Source organism: Diospyros lotus, chromosome 13 (assembly GCF_014633365.1).
Source record: "Diospyros lotus cultivar Yz01 chromosome 13, ASM1463336v1, whole genome shotgun sequence".
NCBI lineage: Eukaryota > Viridiplantae > Streptophyta > Magnoliopsida > Ericales > Ebenaceae > Diospyros > Diospyros lotus.
The window spans coordinates 7,582,624-7,610,149 of NC_068350.1; the positions used below are offsets into that span (position 1 = coordinate 7,582,624).

At 42.0% G+C, this 27,526-nt stretch overlaps 1 protein-coding gene across 1 annotated transcript in view; it reads left to right on the top strand.

Annotated features, from left to right (window-relative positions):
• Positions 1-25,600, top strand: part of LOC127788652 (pentatricopeptide repeat-containing protein At2g37320) — a 35,276-nt gene extending 9,676 nt beyond the window's left edge. The window contains exon 2 of the mRNA XM_052317208.1: positions 22,538-25,600. Within this exon, the coding sequence (XP_052173168.1) occupies positions 23,792-25,369 (1,578 nt within the window). The 5' untranslated portion in view covers positions 22,538-23,791 and the 3' untranslated portion in view covers positions 25,370-25,600. The remainder of the gene's footprint in view (positions 1-22,537) is intronic.
• The last annotated feature ends 1,926 nt before the right edge of the window (positions 25,601-27,526 follow it).

The following is a 27,526-nucleotide window of genomic DNA, read 5'->3' on the forward strand; positions in this document are numbered from 1 at the left end:
CCCATGGACTTTGAACACTGAAGCCATTAGTTTCCGTGCAACTTCCGTGGCTGTGAATGGATGGGCCAAGGTGAGGAAGTAGCTGAATTTCGTTAACTTTGCACCACCACCAAAAGAGTGTCCGCCCCTTCCGATTTTGGTAATCCCTCAATGAAGTCCATGGAGATGATTTCCCAGGCCTCTGAGGGAATTTCCAAGGGCTGAAGGAGGCCAGGATAAGGAACTTGCTCATGTTTGCACCTTTGGCAAATAGTACATTCTGTAACAAGTTTGGTGACATCCTTCTTTAGGCCCTTCCAATAAAAGAGTTGCCTCACCCGCTGGTAGGTTACATTGAGCCCAGAATGTCCCCCTATAGGAGAGTCATGCAGGCTTTGTAATATTTTGGTCTTCAACAATTCATCGTCCCCAATCACCACTCTATTCTGGAACCTCAATAGTCCCCTTTAATTGGTAGGGTGAATCATCAGTGGCTTGTGCGGAGAGCCGGATAAGTAATTCTTTAATCCAGGGGGTCTGGTCATAACTATGGGCAATGTCTTGCACCCAATCTGCCACTATAGCCGAAATGGCCTGACAAGCAGCTAGAGCATCTCTTCTGGACAAAGCATCGGCTGCCTTGTTCTCTTTTCCCTTGCGATATAAGATGGTAAAATCAAAACCCATCAGTTTGGTTATGCCCTTCCTCTGTAACTGGTTGTGTACCCGTTGCTGTGCTAAAAATTTGAGGCTCTCGTGATCCGTCTTGATGGTGAATTTCCTGCCCTCCAAGTAGTATCTCCACCTTTCGACTGCCATGAGGACTGCTAACAACTCCTTGTCATATATACTGAGGCCTTGATGTCGAGGAGCTAATGCCTGACTTAGGTAGGCCACTGGACGCCCGCCCTGGCTCAGCACGGCCCCTATGCCGGAGTCACATGCATCTGTTTCTAAAATAAATTCCTTGGAGAAGTCAGGCAGAGCCAGTGTGGGAGCTTGCGACATGGCTGTTTTCAGGGATTCAAAAGCATTCTCAGTTTCCGGTCCCCACCCAAAGTTATTCTTCTTAAGTAGATTGGTCAGGGGTTTACTGATTATTCCATAGCCTTGTATGAAGCGCCGGTAATAACCAGTTAGGCCTAGGAATCCCCTTAGTTCCTTCAGGGTTTTTGGCCGGGGCCAGGTCTTCATAGCGTCAATTTTGTGAGGATCAGTACTAACCCCTCGGCCAGAAATATTGTGACCCAAATATTCAACCTGTCCTTCTGCAAAAGAGCATTTAGACCTCTTCACATATAGCTGATGGAATCGGAGGATCTGAAATGCTAGTTTAAGGTGGGTTAAATGCTGGTCCAAGGTGGTGCTGTAAATGAGGATGTCATAAAAAAAGACTAGTATGAATTTGCGTAAATAGGGAGTGAAAATTTGGTTCATCAACGCTTGGAAGGTTGCGGGCGCGTTGGTGAGGCCGAAGGGCATTACCAAGAATTCGTAATGCCCTTGGTGGGTTCTAAAGGCTGTCTTAGGACAATCGGCTGATCTCATACGGATTTGGTGGTAGCCGGAGGTTAAATCAAGCTTAGAAAAGATGGAAGCGCCTATTAACTCATCAAGTAGATCTTCGATAATGGGTATAGGAAATTGGTTCTTGATGGTTAGTGAATTGAGTTGCCTATAATCTACACAGAATCTCCAAGTTCCATCTTTCTTTCACTAGGAGGACGGGTGATGCATATGGACTTTGGCTTGGTTGGATCAAGTTTCGGGACAACATCTCTCTTATGAGTTTTTCGATTTTAGCTTTTTGTATGGGAGAATACCGGTAGGCCTTTAGATTGATTGGTTCACTGTTGGTTTTTAGGTGAATGGAATGGTCAAGGATTCTATGGGGTGGTAAGGTTTGGGGAGTAGCAAACAGATCCCCAAATTCCATCAGAAGATTATGGATAGGTAAAGGAAGGTGTACCTTACTGTCCATCAATGCTGAAGTGGTGTTATTGGGTACAGTAAGCTCCTGCTCTTCCTCTGATGATGTCTCCACGTCCATTGTATAAATGGAGTGCAACTACCCCACGGTAGTACTCCCTTGTTCTAGCAATTTTTGGATCCGTTTCCCTGAAGCCAACTTACAATCCCCTGTTTCTTGACTCCCATGTAAGGTAACCTGATGGCCCTCCAAATTAAAGGTTACTTCCAGCGTGTTGAAATCAAATATCAAGGGGCTCACCGTCTTCATCCAATCTACCCCCAATACCACATGGCATCCTCCCAACTTGAGGATTCTCAGATCAGCTGAGAATTCCCTTCCACTCATCAGCCATTTGAAGCCCTTACATCGGAATTGGCTAACCATTCTGGTTCCATCAGCTATTAATACTGACAGTGGTGGAGTCTCCTGGAGATTACACTGTAAGTTGTGGGCTGTGGTCTCATCTAGGAAGCTATGTGTGCTGCCACTGTCTATCAATACGACTATCTTTCTCTTCCGGGCCATCCCAGTCACCTTCACCACTCTACCAGCTGCTTGGCCCTGCAAAGCGTGCATTGATATCTCACCTCCCTCTTTTTCCATCGACATTCCTTCATTTTCATCCATATCCGCTTCCTCCTCCCCGTTTTCCTCCTGACCTTCCATGGTAAGCAGTAGCTTCTTACACTGGTGGCCTTGCCCATACTTTTCGCCGCAACGGAAGCATAGGCCTAGTTGCCTCTTTTGGTCCAGTGTGAGACTTCTCGGTTGAGTCGCTGGTTGGAGAACCCTACTGATAGGTCCTCCCCGCGGACTCTGTAAGCTACTACTCTTGTGATATCCCCCATAGATGTGATCTTCCCTGCTGTTTTTGGTCGACAACTTATGTCTCTTCGTAAACGTTTCCATTGCAAGCTCTTGCAGTCTAGCTTGCTCAGCTGCTTGTGCCACAGTTGTGGGATATAGCATCTTAACAGTTGGTCTAATTAACTCATCCAAACCACTTATAAAGCTCGAAACGAAATATTCGTCGTCTAAGTAAGGTTGTGATAGGGATAGCAGGGATCTTAGTTCTTCAAACCTAGTTTGGTACTCCTCCACTGTTCCATTCTGTTTTAATTTGTTAAACTCCTCAATTACATCCGATCTGGTCTTCTCTCCGAACCTTCTGCACAGTTGGTTAACAAACTCTGGCCAACTCAAGTCCAGCCTGCCTCGACTCCAATTTTGGAACCAGGCATCCGCTACATCATCAAGATAGGAGGTAGCCATACATACCTTATCACCTTCTGAAATTCGATGTTGATAGAACACTCGTTCGCATCTGCGTATCTACCACCTCGGTCTATCACGATCAAAGGTCGGAATCTCCATCCTCAGCCCCGTCTGAACGGAATTGTTACCCCCTAGACCCCTATGTTGTGCCCCCTCCCCTGCCTCCGTGGGTTCCTGTGGTCGCTGCCTACTCAGCGGTGCAGTAAGTATTGGTGCCGTTGTCGTCCTTGGGGGAAAATCCGTCGGTAAACTGACATTCGGCTGCCTAGCAAACATGCTCAACGTTGCCGACAGTTGTTGGCTGAGACTTGAGAATTCCTCCCGTAATCCAGTCACGGCTCGATCCAAAGTAGCCGTGTATTCCGATCGACTCTTGTGGATCTCCTCTTGTGTATTCCGGATCCCTAACTCCAGCGTCTCCAACCGATCATCCACCAGTTCCTAGTGTTGTCGCAATCCCAATTCGATCGCATCCAGTCTTACCTCCATCTGCTTCGCTCGCGTTCCATCAGCCATCCTCTCTGCCAGGTCGCGGGCTCTGATACCAAATGTCACGCTCGATCCTTGTAGAAGAGGTTTCTTCCGAAATTCTGGAAGGGACAATTAGGCGGGAAGAATTTGAGAGGGAAAGAGAGGAGCAGAATTTAGAGAGAACGAGAGATGTGTGAATGAGAATGAGAGGGAAAGGAAGTCAGTGGCATAATCCTCACATGAGTTCCCCATCCTCAGCCTATCTCTATTTATAGGACTTACAAGTGGGGGCGCGGCAGTTAGGCAACTGCCCAAGCGTGCGCCAATTGAATTGGCAACCAGAAAGTATTACAATTCTGCCACTATACCTTACAATTATGCCCAACTACCCTTATACCGGCCATTACAATTATACCCATTACAATTATACCCTTGGGCTATGACATACCCCTGGCGCACATGCTGGCCGTTACTCCCTCTCGCAGTGTCCCCCATATTCCCTTGATTCTTGTTACGCCTTTGGTATGTTTGCAGTATCGATGGCCTAACATTACTCCCCTCCCCAACTGTCACCTTGTCCTCAAGGTGGAAAGAGGGAAATTGCTGCTGAATCAGGCTATAAGGCTCCCAAGTGGCTTCCAAAGGAGGTAACCCCTTCCACTGGAGTAGGACATCCAATCCCCGTAAATTACTTCCTGTTCCTGGCCTGTCCCCCAGCACTGCCTCCTGTTCCACCAACATTTCCAATTCTGCACTTAACTGATTAGGAATCTCCATAGTGGCTTGCAATGCACCTTTGGCTTCTCATAGCTGGGACACATGGAAGACTAGGTGAATGCTGCAGTGTGAAGGCAGCTTTAACTTGTAAGCTACAAGCCCAATTTCCTTTTCCACTTCAAATGGACCATAGAATCTAGGAGCCAACCTCTCATTGGAACAACCAGCCAATGTCTTTCGCTGATAGGGTCTTAATTTCAAGTAAACTAAGTCCCCACCCTTAAACTTCACTGCTCTTCTTTTCATATCAGCCCCCTTCTTCATTACTACCTGAGCCCTTAATAGTTGTGCCTTGAGTTCTTCCAAAATGTGATCTCTTTCAACCAATTGTTGCTCCACTACTAAAACAGGAGTGGATCCCATTTCAACCCTCAATATGGCTGGCAGTTCTCGCCCATAAACGGCCTGGAAGGGTGTAATTCTCGAGGCTGTGTGGTACGAAGTGTTGTACCAAAGTTCAGCCCAAGGAAGCCACACAAACCAAGCTTTAGGTTTAGAGGAAGCAAAACAGCGAAGGTATGTCTCCAATGTCCTATTTAGCACCTCCGTTTGTGGATGGTAAGCTGTGCTGCGGTGGAGCCTGGTGCCTTGGAGGCAGAACAACTCCTCCCAAAATTTGCTCATGAAGATCTTGTCCCGATCGGATACAATGGACCGGGGTAAACCATGAAGCCGCACAACTTCCTTGATGAAAATTCCTGCCACCTCTCCAGCTGTAAAAGGGTGTTTAAGCCCGATGAAATGCCCATACTTACTGAGTCTATCTACTACCCACCAAAATCGAGTCCATTTTGCCCGACCTTGGTAAGCCTTCGGTAAAGTCTATAGCAATGTCGTCCCAAATTTGGTTTGGGATAGGAAGGGGCTGCAGGAGCCCTCCTGGCTTCAGGGCTAGTACCTTGTTTTGTTGGCAGACAGCACAATGACTCACATACCTGTGGATGTCCCTCTTCATACCTGGCCAGTATACACTGGCTGCAATCCTCTTGTAGGTTTTCAAGAATCCCGAGTGCCCTCCCACCTTCCCATCATGTCCCTCATGTAAAAGCAATTGAATGAGAGAAGAGCCCTTCGGTAGGTACAACCTACCCTTGTAGAGGAGGTGGCTATCCACCAGCTGGAAATGGGGTCTGGAAGTAGGATCAAGCTGGAGATCCTTGACCACCCCTTGCAGCCACTCATTTTCTTCTACTTCCCGAGCCAGCTGATCAAGTTGGAGAACCTGAGGAACGGTTAATGTTAAGAGGGCAGCAGAGTGGCTGATGCGGGACAAACCATCTGCTGCCTTGTTTTCCAGTCCAGGCCTATATTGAATTTCGAACTGAAATCCCATTAACTTAAGCATCCACTTCTAATATTCTGGGCTAACCAACCTTTGCTCCATCAGAAATTTGGTGCTCTTTTGGTCGGTCCTGACCACAAACTTCTATCCCAACAAATAATGCCGCCACTTTTGCACCGCAAATACAATGGCCATCAATTCTCTCTCATAATAAACTGATTTCCTCTTCCCCAACTGATTAAATGCATGACTGAAATAGGCAATAGGTCTATGATCTTGCATTAAAACTGTCCCCATACCTTGTCCAGACGCATCCGTCTCAACCACGAATGGCTTGTCAAAATTCGGCAAAGCCAGAACAGACAGAGATACCATGGCAGCCTTGAGCCGTTGGAAAGCTTGCTCAGCTGCCTCATCCCAGGAAAAATTGTTCTTTCGAAGTCGCTCCGTGAGAGGCCATGCTGTCCTGCCATAATCCTTAACAAAGCGCCGATAATATCCCGTGAGACCAAGGAAACCACGCAATTCCTTCAATGTGGTGGGAGTGGGCCAATCTAACATAGCTTTGATCTTGCTACAATCAGTTGAAACCCCTTGCTGTGATATAATGTGGCCTAAGTACTCAATTTCCAGTTGTCCAAACAAACACTTCTTCCTATTCGCAAATAGTTGGTTAGCTGCCAGCACTTCCAGAACACAACATAAGTGTTGTGCATGTTGTTCAAAATCCTTGCTAAAAACCAATATGTCATCAAAAAAGACTTAACACAAAACGCCTCATTTGCTCCCTGAAGATATCATTCATCAGCGACTGGAACGTGGCTGGCGCGTTAGTCAATCCGAAAGGCATTACGAGGAACTCGTAATGGCCTTCATGCGTCCGGAAGGCTGTCTTGGGAATGTCCTCAGCTCTAACGTGAATTTGATGATACCCAGATTTAAGGTCGAGTTTGGAAAAGACCTTGGCCCCATGAAGCTCATCCAACAACTCCTCAATTATTGGAATTGGAAACTTGTCGGGCACGGTCACCTTATTCAAAGCCCTATAGTCCACATAAAAACGCCACCTGCCATCCTTCTTCTTGACAAGCAGGACCGGACTAGAGAAAGGGCTGGAACTTGGTTGTATAATCCCCGCTGCTAGCATCTCTCCTACCATCTTCTCAATCTCGTTTTTTTGTAAGTAAGGATAATGATAGAGCCGCACACTAACCGGTACCGTGCCTAGTAGTAGGTTGATTGCATGATCCTTTTTTCTGGAAGGACGTAGCCTTTCAGGTGTTGTGAACACCTCCTCAAACTCCGCTAACACCTCTTTTAGGAACAATGGAACCTCTACCTGACTGCCATTGTATTCAGTTGCCAACGTTCCCAGTTCCAGCAACATTCCTTCTCCATTCTCCTTGAAGGCCTTCATCATAGCCTTCAAGGATACCAAGCTTTTGCTCAAGCTGGGATCTTCTTGCAAGGTCACGGCCAATCCCCCAACCTGAAACTTCATAGTCAAAGCCTTCCAATCCACTCTCATCTTCCCCACTGCTGCCAGCCACTTCATCCCAAGGATTACATCAGAACTACCCAACTCCAAGGGCAGAAAATCCTCCACAATTTGTAAGTTTTGTAGGTGCAATTTCACCCCTTTGCAAATGCCGGCCCTTTGCACCGCCATTCCTGTCCCCATGATCACCTCATATTCGGTAGTTTCTGTTCGTGGCAACCCCAACCGTTGCACCAGTTTTGCAGCTATAAAATTGTGCGTCGCCCTCCATCAATAAGTACTACCACTGGTTGCCCTTCTATATCCCCTTGCAGCTTCATTGTTTGCGGTGTTGTCAACCACACCACCGAATTCATGGAGAGTTCAATGACCTCACTGCCATGCCCAACTTCCTCTTCTTCTTCTCTTCCATCTCCTGTTTCCACCTCGGCTCCTTCCTCTTCCCTTTCTTCATCGTAAATCATCATAATGTGCAACTCCTTGTTCTTGCACTTGTGGCCAACTGAATATTTTTCATCACAACGAAAGCATAATCCCTTTTCCCTTTTGGCTTTCCACTCGGCCTCACTGAGTCGTTTAAAAGAGCCATTGCTGCCACTATTAGCCACTGGTAGCTTGTTGCTCACCTGACCAAAGACTCTCGAATGAGGAGTCGGGCTTCTTGATTGTATGGGAGGGGGGGTCGAACAACATTGTTGTAGAGTGGATAGAGAAATTGCTCCTCGCTGGTCCGAACGCCCTACTGCAGCTGGGCATGGCCGCATTTTTATCCTCGATACACTGCGCCATCATCATGATCCGATCCAACCCCCTAGGTTGCAGTACCCTGATCTCAGCCTTGATTTCTGGCTTAAGGCCGTTGATGAAATGGCCCTACAAGAACACCTCAGAGATGTCCGACACTGGTGCGGCCAAAGTCTCGAACATCAGCCGGTAATCCTTGACAGCACCATCTTGTCGTAGAGCCAGGAACCTCTCCTCTAGCGACCCCTCTTGAGTTGAACGGAATCGGTTGAGAATTCCCTGCTTGAGCCCTTCCCAACTGCGGATCCCCTTGCGCCTAGACTTCCACTGGAACCAAGCGAGGGCCCTTGCCTCGAAGCACAACGCTGCGGACTCGATCTTCTCATCATCGGACAGCTGGTTGATCGCGAAGTACCTCTCCGCCTTGAAAATCCAGTCGTCCGGGTTGTCTCCCACGAAGGTCGGCATTTTCGGTCGCCGACCTCTCCCTTCCTGACGCCATGCAGCACTCATGCCCCCCTCCATTCCTTGGTTCATGCCGCCCCCGGAGTCACTTCGGAATCTGGGGTAAACTCCGTTGGCCATCCACCCCCATGGGCTTTAGCCTTCCTCTCCCATTCTTGTTCGTCCCACCTTGTTCGCAGGATGGCGAACTGTTCGAGCATTTATGCTACGTTGCGGTTTATTGTTTGAATCTCTTCCTTCATCGTGTCTACCTTCTCCTCCAGGTCCCCCACCCTCTCGGTTAAGTTCACCATGGTGATCGACGAATGCTCTGATACCAAATTGATGAGATTCAACACAATAGGTAGGATTTTCCAGAGGATTAGGTGAGTTTCTGCTGTATTGCAACTCTCAATTACAAAGAAATCAATGGAAATAAGCAACAAAACTGGGCATTCGAGAGGCCCAGGACTCTCTTGCCCGAAAACTCTAAATTCTCCACACTTTTCTCTCTTCTAACCGCCTTTTTATAGGTTGTTCATGCACATGCTGGTTTGTGTAACAAACCAACCAAGTGCCTATTCTACCCCTGGCGCACATGCTGGCCGTTACTCCCTTTCGCAGTGTCCCCCATATTCCCTTGATTCTTGTTACGCCTTTGGTATGTTTGCAGTATCGGTGGCCTAACACATTCTTTTGCAACTGTTTCGAATGAAGGCGTATTCCTTGACTACCAGTAGCCTCTCCATCATTTAAAATATTGATGCTTGAATCCTCCTCTGGTGTAAGCACTTGATCAGCTATAGCAGGAGCTGAGTTAACTAGCTTGGGAGATCCAACACCCCTATCAACAAAGAGACCCCTGTGACCATCTTGCTTTTGTAATCGCAAAGGTGAATATGTTCTTATTGTCTTCAATTCAACCATGCCAGAGCTTGAATAAACTGTAGAAGGATTTGTTACCATGACCTCCATCTCCTTTACTGTCGCAAGCCGATCAGAAGAAACACCACCATCCTTGGGTTGTGAAGCAATGCGTGAGCCCTCGAGACTGGAAAAACCCCAGTATGAGTCAATAACCTTAGAGTTTCTGTCATGTTAGCATAAATCAGACTTGAGTTTGCAAATGTTGAGGTTGCTGGGACAACAACCTCATCAAAATCAAGCTCCAAACTCATCGAAAATCCATTCTTTAGTTTATACTCATTGTTTCCCCAATGGTTGTGTTGATGCCAATTCCTCCTAACCCCTTTACCACTAGGGTTGGCTATCATATGACCAAGATCAACCTCATCGTCGCTATCATCTATCATTGATCTTCTAGGATTAATGAGGACAAGATTAATGGCTGGTCTTCCCAGTTTAACATAGCCGGCTTGATTCACGCCATTAGTCCGGTTCCGATTATCCTTAACTCGTTGTAAAACGCCCAATTGGTTGCGGATTCACTCTAATTGCTGCTTAATTGTATGAGTTATTTCCCGTTGTTCTTCGATTGTTCTCCAAACCACGGGCAGCCCCCGATTACCGTCACGAGACTGGTTGCTACCGTTACCTTCAAGATTGGCCATCTGATTGGTTGATGAACCGCTATGATATCAGCTGACGCAACATGTAGTGTATGTAAAAAAAACACACCAAAATAAACCCTTAAAAGAGCAAATTTCAATGGCCGAAGCTTGGCTTTCAAGAAGATGCAAAAACAAGACTATTTTGCTAAAAAAACCCGAATAGGTTGCTGAAATTTGATTGAGAAAAATTTGATTACAAAGATTACAAACTCTAGATCCTAGGCATATTTATAGTATTTGGTTAATCTAAATCCATATAATATTTGTAAACAAAATTTAACTAAAATCCTAATAGAAATAAAACCCTAATCAAATATGAAGTAGAATCCTAAATTAAGTAGAATTCTAAAACTTAAGAAGTATTAAAATATTGTTCCGACACTACTATTCTGGTAATACTATTCCGATTTGGTTGGGTCGAACTTGGACCAGGTCTTGATTGGTGACCGCATCATTCTCATACCATCAAGAACAAATTTTCTATTCCCCTTATAGATGATCTATTGGATGAATTAGCAGGAGCCAAAATTTTCTCTAAACTAGACCTTCGATCCAGATATCATCAAATCCAGATGAAACCCATTGATATCCCCAAAATAGCCTTTTGAACCCACCAAGGTCTATCTGAATTTGTAGTCATGCCTTTTGGTCTTACTAATGCTCCTGCTACCTTTCAAGTACTCATGAACCAAATTTTTGTCCCTATCTTCGAAAGTTCATCCTAGTCTTTTTTGACAATACACTAATCTACAGTCTAAGCCTTGAACAACACATAACCCACCTTCAAACTGTATTTGGAGTCCTTAGAACGAACCAATTGTATGTTAAGCTATCTAAGTGTATTTTTGTTAGGAATGAGGTGGGATATTTGGGGCATATTATATTGGAGGAGGGGGTTAAAACTGATCTCAACAAGGTCACAACAATGGTGGTGTGGCCAAGGCCTATATCAGTAAGAGAACTGAGGGGTTTTTTGGGATTAACAGGTTATTATCGAAAATTTATAAGGCATTATGGGGTGATTAGTAGACCTCTGATGAATCTATTAAAGAAAGAAGGTTTCCATTGGAATCCCCAAGCTGAAGTAGCTTTCTTGACACTCAAAAAGGCAATGACACAAGCACCTGTATTAGCCCTAATCGACATTTCCAAACAATTCACAGTAGAGACGGATGCTTGTGATAAGGGAATATGAGCTGTACTAATGCAAAAGGAAGGCCTATTGCCTACATCAGTCAGGCTCTAGGACCTAAGCATTTGGGGTGGAGTGTGTATGAGAGGGAGCTGCTAGCAGTGCTGAAGGTTGTGGACAAATGGAGGCATTACCTAGAGGGTAGCTCTTTCGTGATTAAAACAAATCACGGGAGCCTCAGATTCCTATCCCAGCAAAGACTATAGTCCCAACTTCAGAAGAAAGGAGTATCCAATCTCATGGGATTGGACTATACTATACTTTACCGTAATGGGAAGGAAAATATCGTGGCTGATGCCCTATCAAGAAGGGAGGATAATGACAAGGAGGGTCAATGCCATACCATCACGGCAGTGGTGCCAGAATGGATGAAAGAAGTGGTGCAAAGTTATGAACATACTGAGTGGGTGAAAGAACTCTTAACCAAATTGGCAGTTCAAAATGCAAGGGAGAAAGGATATTCAATGTCCAATGGCCTTATCAGATTTCAGGGCAGGCTGGTTGTGGGAGATGATAAGGGGTTGAAAGAAAAGATATTGAAGTCCCCACATTGCTCACCCTTAGGGGGTCATTTAGGGATTAAGGTCACCTACCACAAGATTAGGCAGTTATTCTTTTGGCCAAAACAAAGGAGGGATGTGGTAGAATTTGTGCTGGCATGTGAGACATGCCAGAGGTGTAAGCACGAGCAAGTGCCATACCCTGGCATGTTGCAGCCTTTAGAGGTTCCAGAATAGGCATGGGAAGGGATTTCCATGGATTTTGTGGAGGGGTTACCCAATCTGAAGGCAAGAACGTGATTTTAGTAGTGGTAGACAGATTGACTAAACTTGGGCATTTCCTCAATCTCACACATCCTTTCTCGGCCCAAGAGGTGGCTAGGGTGTTCTTGGATTCAGTGGTAAAGCTACGTGGGGTCCTTAAGACAATAATATTTGACAGGGATAAAATCTTCACCAGCAATTTCTGGCAAGAATTGTTCAAGAAGCTGGGAGTAGGGTTGCAGCAGTCCATTGCTTACCACCCTCAAACCGACGGCCAAATGGAGAAGGTCAACCAATGTCTCAAAGCCTACCTAAGGTGCATGTGTTTTACGAGGCCAAAGAGTTGGAACAAGTGGTTACCACTAGCTCTGTAGTGGTACAATTCTTGTTTTCATAGTGCCATCAAGATAAGCCCCTTCGAGGCTGTGTTTGGGTACAAGCCCCCTCTCTTGTTGGCTATATCTAGCAGTTCTTCTAGCCTAGCAATGGTGGAGCAATACTTACAACAGATGAGGGACATGCTCTCTACTCTAAAGAATGAGCTAGATGAGGCCCAAAACAGGATGAAGCAAGTAACTGACAAGAGGAGAAGTGACAAGGCTTTTGAGATCAGGGACAAAGTGTTCCTTAAAGTGAAGAGGTTCTTGCAACAACCCTTCACCTCAACACCTGCATCAAAGCTCAGTCCCAAGTACTTTGGACCCTATGTCATTGAAGCTAGAATGGGGAAGGTAGCCTACAAGCTAAGGTTGCCTGAGGGAATCAACGTGCATCTGGTGTTTCATGTGTCCTTGCTCCAGAAATCCATTGAACCGAGGGCCACCACTAGCCAACAATTACTGACAATAGAAGATGAACTAGAAGAGACCCTAGAGCCTCAGGCCATCCTAGACAAGAGGGTGGTCTATCAGGGAGCAACATCCCTAACACAAGTCTCAGTCCAGTGATCGCAGTTACAACCAAATCATACTACATGGGAGTATCTACCTGAGTTGTTGCCAAAATTCCCACGAGTGGCTGGCCTACTGTGAGGGATTCTTGGGGACAAGAATGTGTTTGAAGGGGGGAGAGTGTCATGACCCCAAGGGTTGCATTGTAATTTTCGTTTGCATTTTAAGATTCTACTTGTAGCATTGGAGGGAGCTAATCGATTCTGCTAAGGTAGCTCTTCCCATAATACCCTCAGTTTGAATGTAACCGTTGGGAACAACCTATATAAGGCTCTCACGCGAGAGGAGGAGAATTCATTTTTGAATGTGAATTGAATATTTTCCCTCTAATTTGTCCCTCCCTCCCTCTCTCTCTCCCTCTTAATTCTCTCTTTGATCTTCTTTTCTCTCTTCTTAAACTAGCCGAATTCAAGCCTCTTTCTCGAGGCTTGACACCACCCTTTGGCTCGTACCGATTCTTGGCAAGATCAGATCCGATCTTCCTCTCGGGGGAAAGTCTGATGATAGCCTCGCTTGAGCTTGACTTGAGAACATAAGCATGAACTGCTGTATTTGATCGCGCAACATATTGCTTTGCTCTCGCATTTCCTCTCTAATTTGGTTGCGCATATCTTCGCGCAATCGATCTGTTGCCTCCTCTAATCTCCAATCTATCACCGATCCCAACGAGTCCTCCATCAATGTGACTCGAGTTTGTACATCCATCACCATAGTCCACACTTGTTGGAGCTATAATTCCATTTGCTTCATGCGAGTACCGCCGCCATTGCTGAGTTCTTCAATTCCTTAGAAGCCAGGAGCGAATACTTTGATACCAATTGTCGTATCCATTGGATCTGACAGAAGATTTTGTTAAGATGTATTACTACTAGTTTTGTTAACTCAGCTGACCAACTAGTCGATATCTTTACTAAGTCTCTCAAAGGTTATCGCATTGGTTTCATTTGTAACAACCCTTGGTGCATTTGACCTATATGTCCCAGTTTGAAGGGGACGTGTTAGCATAGTATGTATATATATATTGTACTCTATACTTGTACTATATTAATACACTTGTACTACACTTGTATTGCACATACTACACTTATACTGTATGGTACTTCCTGTATATAATTAACTCAGCAGTATCAATAATAGACCCGCAAGTCATTCATCCATAGGGTGTTTTTCAGATCTAAGCAATTCCTGGAAGCAATTTCAAACAAGGCGGATTAGATTTACTGAAAATTAGATTCAGGTTCAATTAGAATTTGAAGACAGATCAGGTTTGTTGAATCTCAATCTAGGCAAGGACCAGAATCAGTTTAGAGGTGGTTCTTGGGAGGCGATTTCTAGAGGTTGGGTCAGGACCGATTGAGTCATAGGAGGTTGTCGAGCAGTTCCTTGGCCTTCGACTTCTCCTGCTCGTGAGATTTCTGCCATGGCTGACAGCACACGCATGAAACAATTTGCGTCTCAACTGTAGTAGAAGAATGCTACAATTTTAGTTGGACATAATAGAAATCATTGGGCAAACAACCAGAATCATGAGACATTGGATTGTGTTAGACAACAGGCTGTCAGATTTATTCAAGTATCTTTGGAAAGTTGAAAGCTGTGAATTGAGAAGATTAGAGATAGTTTCCTAATGTGTAGATAGATGTACAGATTTGACAATTTTATTCATTAATTTAGGGATTCTCTCCATTATAGGAATTCCTTAATTTAGGTTTTCCTTTTGTAGATTAGCCAACTCACTGTATATATATTGGACTGTACAAGATGAATGAAATCAATCAATTTTATTTTCTCTCCAATTTTGACATGGTATCAGAGCCCAATTTTTAGGGTATCTTTTCTTTCTAGCCTTCATTGTTGTCACCATCTATCTGCAAGTTCTGCCTTGATTGCAATTCAGCCTTTATTCCTGGATTAGAAACCTAGGAATCTTTCAAGCAGTCACCGCCGACAGCCTCTATCGCTGTCTGCACTGTTGCAAGCCGAGGGAAACAATGTTGTTCATTGCTGCCGCTGCATTGCAGGTTCACCGGCGACCTCTCTAACCCATCACTGGTAACCTGCGACAAAGAATACCATTGTTGGCCTTTATTGCCGTCATAAGCTGTTCATCACCATTACTGTTTCATCAGCCTTCATTGCCATCAATCACTGTTTCTCTAAGTGTCGCCATATTCCTAAGGATGTCAACCTCAGCCTCCTTTGAAGTCATCTCTCACAGCACATAAGAAGTGCCAGCAAATTCGACGTCCGGTGAACTGCAGCAAATCAGTGCTGCATATCCACTCAATGGGAAGAACTATTTAAAATGGTCACAATTGATTAAGACCATTTTAAAGGGAAAAGGTAAACTCAATCACATACTCAGAACCAGACCCAAGGAAGGAGATCTGAATTTCATCTCATGGGACGAGCAAGACTTTATGATTATGGCGTGGCTCTGGAACTCTATGTCTCCAGAGATCAGCGACACATGAATGCTTCTACCAACAGTAAGAGAGATTTGGGAATCAATCCGACAAACCTATTCCAAAGTCAAGGGATGCAGCTCAAATTTACAAGTTGAGAGTCAAAACAATGTCAACCAAGTAGGGGGATAAGACTCACAGAATATGTGAATTTGCTGAAGGGGCTGTGGCAGGAGATGGACCAATATCATGTAATACAAATGAAAGACAGCGAGAATACAGCCTTGTTAAAGGCATTTATTGAGAAGGATCAAACCTATGACTTTCTAACTGAACTAAATGCAGAATTTGATCCTGTTAGAATCCAAGTCTTAGGTAAGGAAGATCTGCCTTCACTCAATGAGGTAGCATCCATCATTTTGGCCGAGGAGAGTAGAAGGAGTGATGTTGGAAGCAAAACCACTAGAAACTTCAGCCATGCTGACAAAGGCTGCAAACCGTGGTCCAAAGGAGCATTAGAAGACTGAATCCAAGTTTGTAAGTGGAGAAGACTAGGACTCTCTGTGGTGCACCTATTGTAACACTCCAAGACATATTCGGGAGAAGTGCTGGAAACTTCATGGGAAACCGCCTAGTAAAGAGTAGGGAAACTAAGGCAAGCAGAATAGGCAACAAAGAGGGCAAGCACGCTAGGTGTCAGTACAACAGGGAAAAGAGAAAGCCGTAGAATCAAAGGACTTCAATAAATAGGACATTGAGAAAATGCAGAACTTGGCATCTCTTGAAAAACCTTCAAGTACGTGTTCATTGGCACATTTAGGTAAGTTTCCAAGCTCTCATGGTTTAAATGTCTCAGAAAACTTTAGAAACTCATGGATTATTGATTCGAGAGCCACATATCACTTGACCTATGCCTCTCAAAACTTTAGTACATACACTCCCTGTTTGAGTAACAAGAAAATATCTACTGCAGATGATTCACCTACTATAGTAGCTGGAATAAGAGATATAAGAATCAGTCCAAACCTCACCCTTAAAAATGTCCTTCATGTTCCTAAATTGTCCACAAACTTGGTTTCTATCACTGAAATCTCTTGAGATTTAAATTGCAAAGTCATATTTTTCCCAACTCATTGTTTATTTCAAGATCAGGATTTGAGAATGATGATTGGATATGTTGAGGAAAATAACGGATTGTACTATCTTGATGTGTCTGAGAAACCAAACATCAATAAATAGAATCATCTCCTAATTCTCCTATCCAAACAACGCCACTCCACCAATGAAAACCTGATTTGGCTTCACCATTATAGGCTTGGTCATCCCTCTTTTAGAACTCTTGAAATTATGTTTCCTTTCTTGTTCAAAGGATTAGCAAATAAACCTTTTGTTTGTTATGTGTGTGACTTTGCAAAACACAAACGTGCATCCTTTTCCATTATCAATAAAAGGAGCTCTGTTCCCTTTGATTTGATTCATAGTGACATATGGGGTCCATCCACAATTCCTAATGTTTCAGGGGCTCATTGGTTTGTGTCATCCACTAATGATTGTACCAGAGTTATTTGGATTTTTCTGCTTGAGTCCAAAAGCGAAGTTAATGATGCACTTCCAAACATTCTTTCCAATGATAAAAACCCAATTTAGTGTCCAAGGTAAAAGGTTTAGATCAAACAACGTAAAAGATTACTTCAATGAAACCCTTTCTATTTTTTTTTAAAGAGACGGGATTATTCATGAATCATCCTATGTCTATACCTCCCAACAAAATGGGGTAGCAAAAAGAAAAATGATCACCTCCTTTCCACAACCCGAGCATTACTATTCTAAAGAAATGTTCCAAAACATTATTGGGGGGAAATAGTTCTCACAATCACTCATATTATCAACTGACTTCCTACCCAAGTAATGAGTCTCAAAAGCCCCATGGATGTACTATCACAGTTTTATCGAAGTCTAAGTATAACCAATCATTTTGTTCCTAAAATATTTGGATGTGTCTCATATGTTCATGTTCATGATCAAAATTGAGGGAAATTGGATCCAAGAACTCTCAAAACCATCTTTGTGGGATATTCTTCAACTCAAAAGGGGTACAAATGTTATTACCCACAAGCCAGAAAATTCCTCATATCAGTTGATGTAACATTTGATGAGACAGTACCATACTTCACCCAACCTTATCTTTAGAGGGAACAACACTTGTGGAAGATAAGGATTCTTTCCTTCTAGACCTACCCACAACCATGAAACATCAGCAATACCCTAAACCTCAACTTAAAGCCCAATTTGATCTTGAACTAGAACTTGTATCCTTAGATGGGGATAATGAGGATGCTTCTGATAACAAATTTTCTTAAGTCTACTAAAGAAGGAAAAATCTAGCTCCTAAACCGAGGCTAGTTCAAGCATCAGACTCGAAGCCTAGAAATGAGGTAATACCTTCTAATTCTTCTTAGTCTACACTTGAAATTGATTTGCCTATTGCCATTAGGAAGGGAACCAGAAAATGTACTAAATAACCACAATACCCAATTTTAGTGTTTGTGTCATTTGTGAGATGCTCACCTTGTCCTAGATGCTTCCTCTCAAATTCAAACACCGTGACAATTCCCAATACTCTTTCTAAGGCTTTATCCTGTGAGAATTGAAAAAATGCTATGAATGTTGAAATGTAGGCCTTGGAGAAAAACAATACATGGGAAATTGTAGAACTACCAAAAGGTAAGAAATTAGTAGGGTGCAAGTGGGTATACATTATGAAATATAAGGCTGATGGGATATTAGAAAGGTACAAAGAAAAGCTGGTAGTAAAAGGATACGCACAAACATATGGAATAGACTACCAAGAAACCTTTGCACCTATAGCAAAAATGAACATGGTGAGAATTATCTTGTCTTTAGCTATAAATATTGATTGGCCCCTTCAACATTTGATGTGAAAAATACCTTTTTATATGGAGACCTTGAGAAAGAAATATATATGGAGATTTCACTTGGTTACATTAGAAATATTGCTCCTAATAAGGTATGCAAACTTAAGAAAGCACTATTTGGTTTGAAACAGTCGCATGGACTTTTGGGAGATTCACTAAAGTGTTGGTAAGCATGGGCTACAAAGAAAATCAAGGAGACCACGCTCTATTTATCAAATATTTAGGTTTAGAGGGAGTCACAACCCTCATTGTATATGTGGATGACATAATAGTAATCGGGAATGATCAGTAAGAAAGGTAAAATCTAGGACAATGCTTGAGGATGGAATTTGAAATTAATGAGCTCTGATACCTTTAAGTTCTTCCTAGGAATTGAGGTAGCGCGGTCCAAGACACAAATATTCATTTCTTAGCAAAAGTACATTACTGATCTCTTGAGGGATACAAGAACATTGGCATGCAAGCCCTGCCAACTCACCTATAGATCTGAATCACAAACTTGGGGAAGTTAAAGGTGACACAACAATAGATAAAGAAATGTATCAGACATTAGTCGGTCGACTAATCTATCTATCTCACACACGCCCAAACATTGCCTATGCAGTGAGTGTTGTGAGCTAGTTCATGCATAATTCAAAGGAAATACATCTGCAGACAATCTGTAGAATATTACACTATTTAAAAGGGACTATAGGGAAAGGAATATTGTTCAAGAAGCATGCAAAGATTGCACTTGAAGCTTATACAGATGTTGACTATGCAAGTCTAGTGATAAGCAAGAGATCTACCTTTGGGTATTACACCTTTCTTGGAGGAAACTTAGTCACTTGGAGAAGCAAGAAGCAGAATGTGGTGGCAAGGTCAAGTACTGAATTTGAATTCAAAGCTATGGCATAGGGGATATGTGAGTTACTATAGCTAAAAATTATTTTGGAAGACTTAAGATTAAATGGGATGGTCCTATGAAGCTCTATTGTGACAGCAAATCAGCCATCAGCATAGCACATAATCCTGTACAACATGATCAAACAAAACACATTGAAGTTGATAGACATTTTGTTAAGGAAAAACTAGACAATGGTCTCATTTGCACTCCCCTTATGTGCCTTCAGAGTCCCAACTAGCAGATGTGTTCAAAAAGGGAATTGGCAACCGTAAGTTTCAGACACTAATTTCCAAGTTGGAAATGGATAATATTCATTTACCAGTTTGAGAGGGAGTGTTGGAAAATAGGCTGATAGATTTATTCAAGTATCTTTGGAAAGTTGAAAGCTGTGAATTAAGAAGATTAGAGAGTTTCCTAATGTATAGATAGATGTACAGATTTAACAGTTTTATTCATTAATTTAGGGATTCTCTCCATTATAGGAATTCCTTAATTTAGGTTTTCCTTTTGTAGATTAGCCAACTTACTGTAAATATATTGAACTGTACAAGATCAATGAAATCAATCAATTTTCTTTTCTCTCCAATTTTGACAGATTGGAAGTTGGAGAACCCTATGGACAGAGTTCACAGAAAATTGGATGGCCTATCAAGGAAGTTTGATGAATTTTTGATAATGTTTTCTAAGAAGTATAAGGTCAATATACCATCCACTGCAGAATTGATTCCAGTTGCTGCTGAAATCCTCCCTAAGACCTTCAATTCGCAAGAAGTTACTGAATTACCTACCCTGGATTAGGAAGTTTCAATTGAAAAATTAGTCATTTGTGAGAAAATTGGTGCTGGAGTACAAGAAACTTTGGAACAATTTGAATTGGAAAAAACATGAGGAAAAGTAATTGTGACACCAATGGAGGAGACATTTGTTAAAGAAGAATTGTTGGTGTACGTTAGCAAGCAAGAGCCAACATATGCATTTAAAGCACTATTGGATTCTAGAAATGTTGAATCCAGTTGGACCTGGGAGTAGGAAAAGGCTTAGGAGGAATTGAGGACACAATTGAAGCAAGATGAACAGAAGAAACGCAATGCGTCTCTGAAGAGGGTGGAAGAGTTTTTTGTTGTTTTGTTTGTTCATATTCTAGTTGGTGAGTTGCAGTATCAAATCACATCTTGGCTTGCAGAAGAGTTTTGAGTTCCTTCTTGTTACTGGAAATGAGATAACGGGAGATATATTGGCAGTTGACCTGGTCTTAGCAGAGATTAAAGAAATTACTGAATCTTACAGCTTTGACATGGAGATCATCGAGATCTACATGTTATATTTACAAGAAAAACAAAAGAAAAGGAACATAAGAGAATAGAGGAAAAAGCTGAAGATGAGAAGGAAAGAAAGGAAAAAGAGAAGAAGGATCAATTAGATAGTGAAAGCAGAGATTGGATGAAGAATTGGACCAGTTGCTGAAGTTTTTGGGGACAAGAACCCTCTCAAGGAGGGGGGAAATTGTCCAGACCTCAAGAATCCCAAGGATATAATCGTAATTATATATTATATGTATTAGTTTGTTGTAGTTCAGTGACTATACCTTTCAGTTGTATTGATAGAATAGCTTATAAATAGGTTAAAGGAGGTAGAGAATGTTCGTAGTTGAATGATAATTGAATTTCAGTCTTCTCTCTCATCAATTCTCTTTGTCTTTCCTCTCTCTCGATTCTTTCTCCCTAATCTCTCTGTACTCTGTTTGAATTCTCCCTCATTTCTTTTGGTTTTTCCCTCACTTTTTGTTCCATCTCCCTCAGTTTCTTTTAGATTTCCTCCTAAAACCCTAGGTAAACTCTAGGTTCCTAACAACTGTGTTTTCCAATTTTCCATTTGAAATTTTTTTATATTTGAACAAGTTTTCTAGTTTTCCATTTTATGTGGAGTAATTCCCCAAAAAATTGGGGCAGTTCTCCACTACTAAACAACCCCCTAAAGTTCTGAATAGTTAGATTTTCACTCCTTGTGATTCTCCATTTGAATTAATTCTTTGGCAGTGGTTTGAATTAGTTTGGGCTCTATTTTGATGTATTTGACTACGTTTGGAATGATACACACCTATTAATTATAATTTTTAGTTGGGAAAATTGAATGCATGAACTTAGTCCATACACTACAGGTTTCTAAAGGCTAAACCCATATTTGTCCCTCTGTACTTCCACGTTTTTTTATGTGGTTATTCAAACTTTTCGTTATTTCGATTACACCCTTGAACCATACATTTTTTAGTCAATTGCACACCTCACCAATGCATGCAATACGCAAGCGCCGAAATGCCCAAATTTTCCCTCACGTGCATGCAAAAAATAGCTGGCGACAAGGTAGGGGAGGTGGTTGGTGACAAGTACAAAGGAATGGAGGAGAAAGTCTGTTCAACATCGTTGATCGTCGTCAGCCCCTCGTAGTCATCGTTGATTGCATCAATCACTGTTTTCAATAATCGCGATTGTTCCTATGCCTTCTCCAATCATTGCAATTGATTGTCGATCTTCTCCTGTTGACTAGACCTCTTGATTTGTCTTCTCCAATCATGGTCTTCCCAGTCGGTGGTGCCTCTAACCATTAGTCTTCTTCTTTAGTTGTAGCAACCGACTGTCTATTCAATTAGTTCGTCTTCCCCAATTGACGACTCCTTCGCCTTTTCACCTTTCACCACCGTTGAGACGACCTCTACACCTTCCACCATAGCCTTCGGCTTGCACCTTCTCCTCCATCCTTTGTACTCGTCGTCGGTCACCTCCCCTGCCTCGTTGTTGACTACTTCTTGTCCTCCCACACTACCCACCCAACCTCGTTGGGCCACTATATGTACCAATCCCTCACCCTCTACAAACCCCCTTCGTCCCAATGCATTTTCTTCTCCATCCCTTGCATTCCAATTGTTGTCGGCCACTAAAGGAAGAAGCCATGGCAGAGATGGTGGTCGACAATGAGAGTAATTTGGGCAATTCAGCGAGCGTGTGTTGTATGCTCTTGGTGAGGTGTCTAATTGACTTGAAAATTTATGGTTCAGGGATGTAATTGAAACAACAAAATCACCAAAAAAAAATGTGAAAGTACAGGGGCAAAAATATGAGTTTAGCCGGTTTCTAAATATTTGAATGTTGTAATAACATACCTGTTGGTTGACTTGGAGTATTTGAAGCTATTTCTGTGTGTTACTTTGGGACTCTGTGTTTGGGTTATTTGTAGATTTGTCTGTTATGTTTTCACTTCTATCGTGTACAAATCTTTAGGTTTGCCTGTGTTTCTTGTTCTGCCGCGCAATTATTTCACCTTTTAGTCAAATTTCAAATCTGAAATGTAAGCTAATATGATTGCCAAAATTTATTAACCATCGCCTTACATGCAGATTGTTAAATTGTTTACTCAAGAAGAAAACCCCTCTGGATATGGAGGAAATGTGCAAGGAGGATTCAGAATCTTTACCGATTGGGGTTTACGAGTTAGCTGGGGAACCTGCTGTAATTATCAATGGGGTACCTCCGCGGCCTCCAATTAATGAAACTCTAGTTCCATGTGGTGTTAGTGATTTTGAATCACATAGGACTACGAGATATGGTGAATGGTTGATGGGAAGAGAGGTTCGGAAGTTGTTTGGGGAGCAGTTTTATAGTGGGAGAGTTACTGAGTTTGACAAAGAAACTGGTTGGTATAGGGTTGTGTATGAAGATGGCGACTTTGAAGACCTTGAATGGAATGAGTTGGAAGGTATACTCCAGCCCCTGGACATCACTATACCTTTGAAAGTGTTAGCATTGAGGATCATCAGGAAGAGACAGAAAACGACTCATAGATCTCGAAAGACCGTGACCAGATCTAGAAGTTACAGACCCCAAAATGTGGGAGATATGGCAAAGACCATGGAGGTGCTTGAAGAAGTTCCCAAAATGAAAGTGAACGATCCATATAGAAAGGGAAATGAGGATGCACCACAGCTGGCTGATGGAATCCTTGATCAGCAAAATGGAGTTGGGAATTGAACTGCTGTTTGCAAGTTCAACTGTCCTTTTGAATTTGACTGGCTCTCACTCTCAACTCATCAACTCTCTAAACCCTTGTTCGCAATTCAATCTGCATATATAGATATAGTGGGATAAAGCCTTGAACAAGAACCTATTTTTATCAAATGCAAAGGTTTCAAACCAACATAGAAAGTTTGTAGCATTCGAACCAGGCAAAATCTGATAATGGTGAAAGAACATTGAAGTTGATAATGGAGGCAAACATGCCCAGCTGCAGCTGTTGACCATAAAGGTTGAAACAGCTACGGATTCTACAATGAAACAAGCAGAAACAGTGATGAAAACTCAAAAATTCATAATGTCATATCTCTTATTTTAGTCGAAAGGTTAATAGACAAATCTTGAAATCAATTGTATGATTGCTTCATTGATTGTCATTGAAGGTCAAGCATTAAAATTGTAAAAATAATTTATTTTCTAAACAAAAATAATACTTCTTATACCCAAACCCTAAATTAGATGCTTGAACGGATCAAGTTTATTTTAGCAAGAAGAAGAGACACCAACTGATAAGCAAATCTCCACAGCTCAAACTGCAAACAATCTGTTCTTTGGAGATTGATGGAGGAGTCTGCCCAAGAATGAATTCTGTATTTTATAATAAACGTATCAGAAACAACAGATTCCGGGTCGTCGATGTTCCCTTTTGCTCTGGTCTGCAATCGCCGTCGAACTCGAAGCCTTCCTCTTCTCCGAAGCCATTAGGCCCACCTAAAGTCAACAGGCTGCATAAGGGATTCAGAGTTCTCGACCTCGTAACTTCGAAAGCAAATGTCGTTAATGGCGGTCGCCAAACCCATCTTCGGCTCATTCAAGATATCTTGCCGACAAATTCAGATCAACTTAGCGCACAACAGGCTCGAAGCGAAGATAATGACTCAAAAGATGATCCTGTTTCGACTCTCCCCAGTGATTTGTCCCGGCTTTTGAGTTACTGCGGAACTTGGAGGACTGTTGATGTTGGAATTCAAGTTCATTGCTTGGCGATTAAAACTGGGTTGTTCGCCAATGTATACGTTGGGAGTTCTTTGATTAGTTTTTACAGCAAATGTGGTGGGTTAGACAGTGCCTACCGCGTGTTCGAAGAAATGCCTGTTAGAAATGTGGTCTCCTGGACGGCGATGATTACTGGGTTTGCGCAAGAGTGGCAGGTTGATGTGTGCTTGGAGCTCTACGGCCGGATGAGGAACTCAGCTGCAAAGCCCAATGATTTTACATTGACTAGCCTTTTGAGTGCTTGCACAGGCAGTGGATCTCTTGGACAGGGGAAGAGTACTCATTGTCAAGCAATTCAAATGGGTTTCAATTCGTATCTACACGTTTCCAATGCTCTCATTTCCATGTACTGCAAATGTGGAGATGTAAACGAAGCATTATACGTATTTGAAACCATGGATGGGAAAGATATTGTGTCATGGAACTCCATGATTGCTGGGTATGCCCAGCATGGGCTGGCATTGCTGGCAATTGATCTCTTTGAAGAGATGAAGCAGCAGAGACTGAAACCTGATGCCATCACTTTCCTTGGTGTGCTCTCTTCATGCCGCCATGCTGGTTTGGTTGATCAGGGCTGGTTTTACTTGAACTCAATGGTGGAGTTTGGGGTGGAGCCGGAACTAGACCATTATTCTTGCATTGTGGATCTTCTTGGCCGAGCTGGGGATGTAGAAGGTGCTCGAGATTTCATCAAGAAGATGCCTGCCAGCCCCAATGCCGTTATATGGGGCTCTCTTCTTTCTTCATGCAGGCTGCACGGGAATGTTTGGATTGGAATTGAGGCTGCAGAGAGCAGGCTGCTATTGGAGCCAGGATGTGCAGCTACCCACCTGCAATTGGTTAATTTGTATGCCAGTGTAGGCTACTGGGATCAGGTAGCAAGGGTGAGGAAACTGATGAAGGATAAAGGGCTGAGAACTGATCCTGGTTGCAGTTGGATTGAAGTTAAGAATGTAGTTTATCAATTCAGGGCAGAAGACAGTTTCAACTCCAAGCTATATGAGATCAATGTTGTGCTAGATTGCTTGGTAGATCACATGAGCAACCTAGGCTATATGTCTGAAATCCATCGACTAGAATCTTGCTATGATTTGCAAATTTTGCAATTAAATGGCACCGGGATGAGGTGTATTGAGCACAGTGAATGCTCTGAAGTTGTATGATCAAAATTTGATGTATAATTAATGCATATAATTATTGTATACTTTTAAATCCATTACCCTTTTTTCAGTTCTTGAGGGCAAGGCTTGGTAGAAATGGTAAAATTTTTCCTCTATAACTGGAAGTTCACAAGTTCAATTTGTGAAAACAACCTGTTTGTATAAAGTAAGAGGAAGGTTGCATAAGACCCTCAAAGCGGAAAGCCTCATGTAATTAAAAATTTTTGTTCTTCATTTCATCTTTGCTCATTAAATTAAGGGTTAGATCATCCACGCTTATGTTTTCATGGTATGTGTCTCAATCTTCCTGTTTGGTTCATGAGAAAAAAGAGAACTGAAAAATTTGTCACCCCAAATGGGTCAGTCCCAAATCAAGGAATTAATGTCAATTGTCTTTTACTTGAACCTGTTTTCGTCAGGAGTTATGCATCTGTTGCGTCTGTTTGTGTGATTCTTTCTTCTTTGACTGTGTCGATGGAGCTAGGAAGTAGGAATTGATTTACTATATCTCTCTGTGATTGACTGTTTTGCTCTACAGATCATGTAGTGTTGAAAATATAATATGTAAACATATAAATAGAGTAACATTGAGCATTTATGAGTTTCTCCTGCAGAAGTAATATGGATTTTCAAGCGGTTTGATTTATTAGTCAGAAACGAAATCATACTCTCAAAAAATCATTTATGAGTCATAGCCTAAAAACTAATATAGAGAAAGACTAAAGAGGATTTCTGTATTTCGTTTTGAGATAGTCATCTCATTCCTTTCGCCTACATCTATATATTTATTAAATATATATAGAAATAACCTCCAATCTCTGCACTTCTCCACTTATAGAAAGTGAATGTTGAGGATAGTTTCTACAACTCACGAGCCTTTATTGGCGGGTCTGTGGATTGCAGGGTGTGATCCAGATCTGTGATCTGGATCCGGGTCCATGTTACTAACATGTAGAAAGCTTTTTATTGGCAAATGTCTTGGTGGTAAACCCTAAAGAGAAAAGAGATTTAGTTTCATGGCTGCCCTCACTCACACAATCAATTGTGACTTGGGTTTTTGAAGCCAAACACTTGGACCATCTATAAAGTTCTTAGAAAGAGAGATTCCTGCATAATGAATAATTGACCAAGAAAGTTCATTTAAATAAACAGTTTGTTTAATTTGTCGCTTGCTGCTCTAGTACTGTAACATTTCTTATTCTGTTCTAATTCCTACTTGGTAAGAAGATCTTTGTATCCTAGCATTCCTCATTTCACTCGAAGTCTTATGTGAGAAGTAACAACTAATCGCGGGATTCTTTCCATTAATTCATTATGTTATGGGTGGTTTGTGAAAGAAAAAACACATTGATAATTCTGAATCAAGACTGCAGTTTGAGCAGAACAAAATACTAACGACAAACTAGAGTTGTTGTTTTACTATTGAGCTAAAACTATCATCCTTAAGGCACCTTATATCATTAATAATCCATATTGGGAGCAAGCATATGTTCCTGTCAGTTGATCTTTAACAGCACCAATTGCCTGCTATTGAACTGACCACTCTGCTTCTTCATCATCATAATCATTACTGGATGATGGTTAACTTGGTAGGTGCCTTCTACTTCTACATTAGCTGATGATAGTCATGGCTGCTTATTGGTTCTTCTGGGCCATGTTTGGAACTGCGCTTTATGAAAAGGACAAGAAGGAACGGCAAGGAATGGGGAAATTAATGATTTTATGCACATGTAAAAATGCATGTACGCACGTTATCAATAAGAAAGAATGAATGATGGTTAAGAAATATATAAGTTAAAAAAAGTGAGATATTAAAAGTATTTTAAATGAAAATATTTTTATTATATTTATTAAATTTATTTGATAATTCTTTAAAAAAAATCACGTGACTTTTTAAATAAATTTATTTATCATATTTTTTAATTTATCTTATACTTTATAAATAAGAAAAAATAAATTCTGCCTTGTTCAATACATTCTAAAAAAATTAATAAATATTTTAATAAAAATTTTAAAATATTTTTCAATCTGATGTTGATTATTCTATATCTTAATTTTAAAATATTTCAATCTTATTTTCACACAAGCCTATCGTACTTATTTCAACGACCGCTAGCTATGAGAGTAATGCTTAGACAACACGAAGACATGCTATATTAT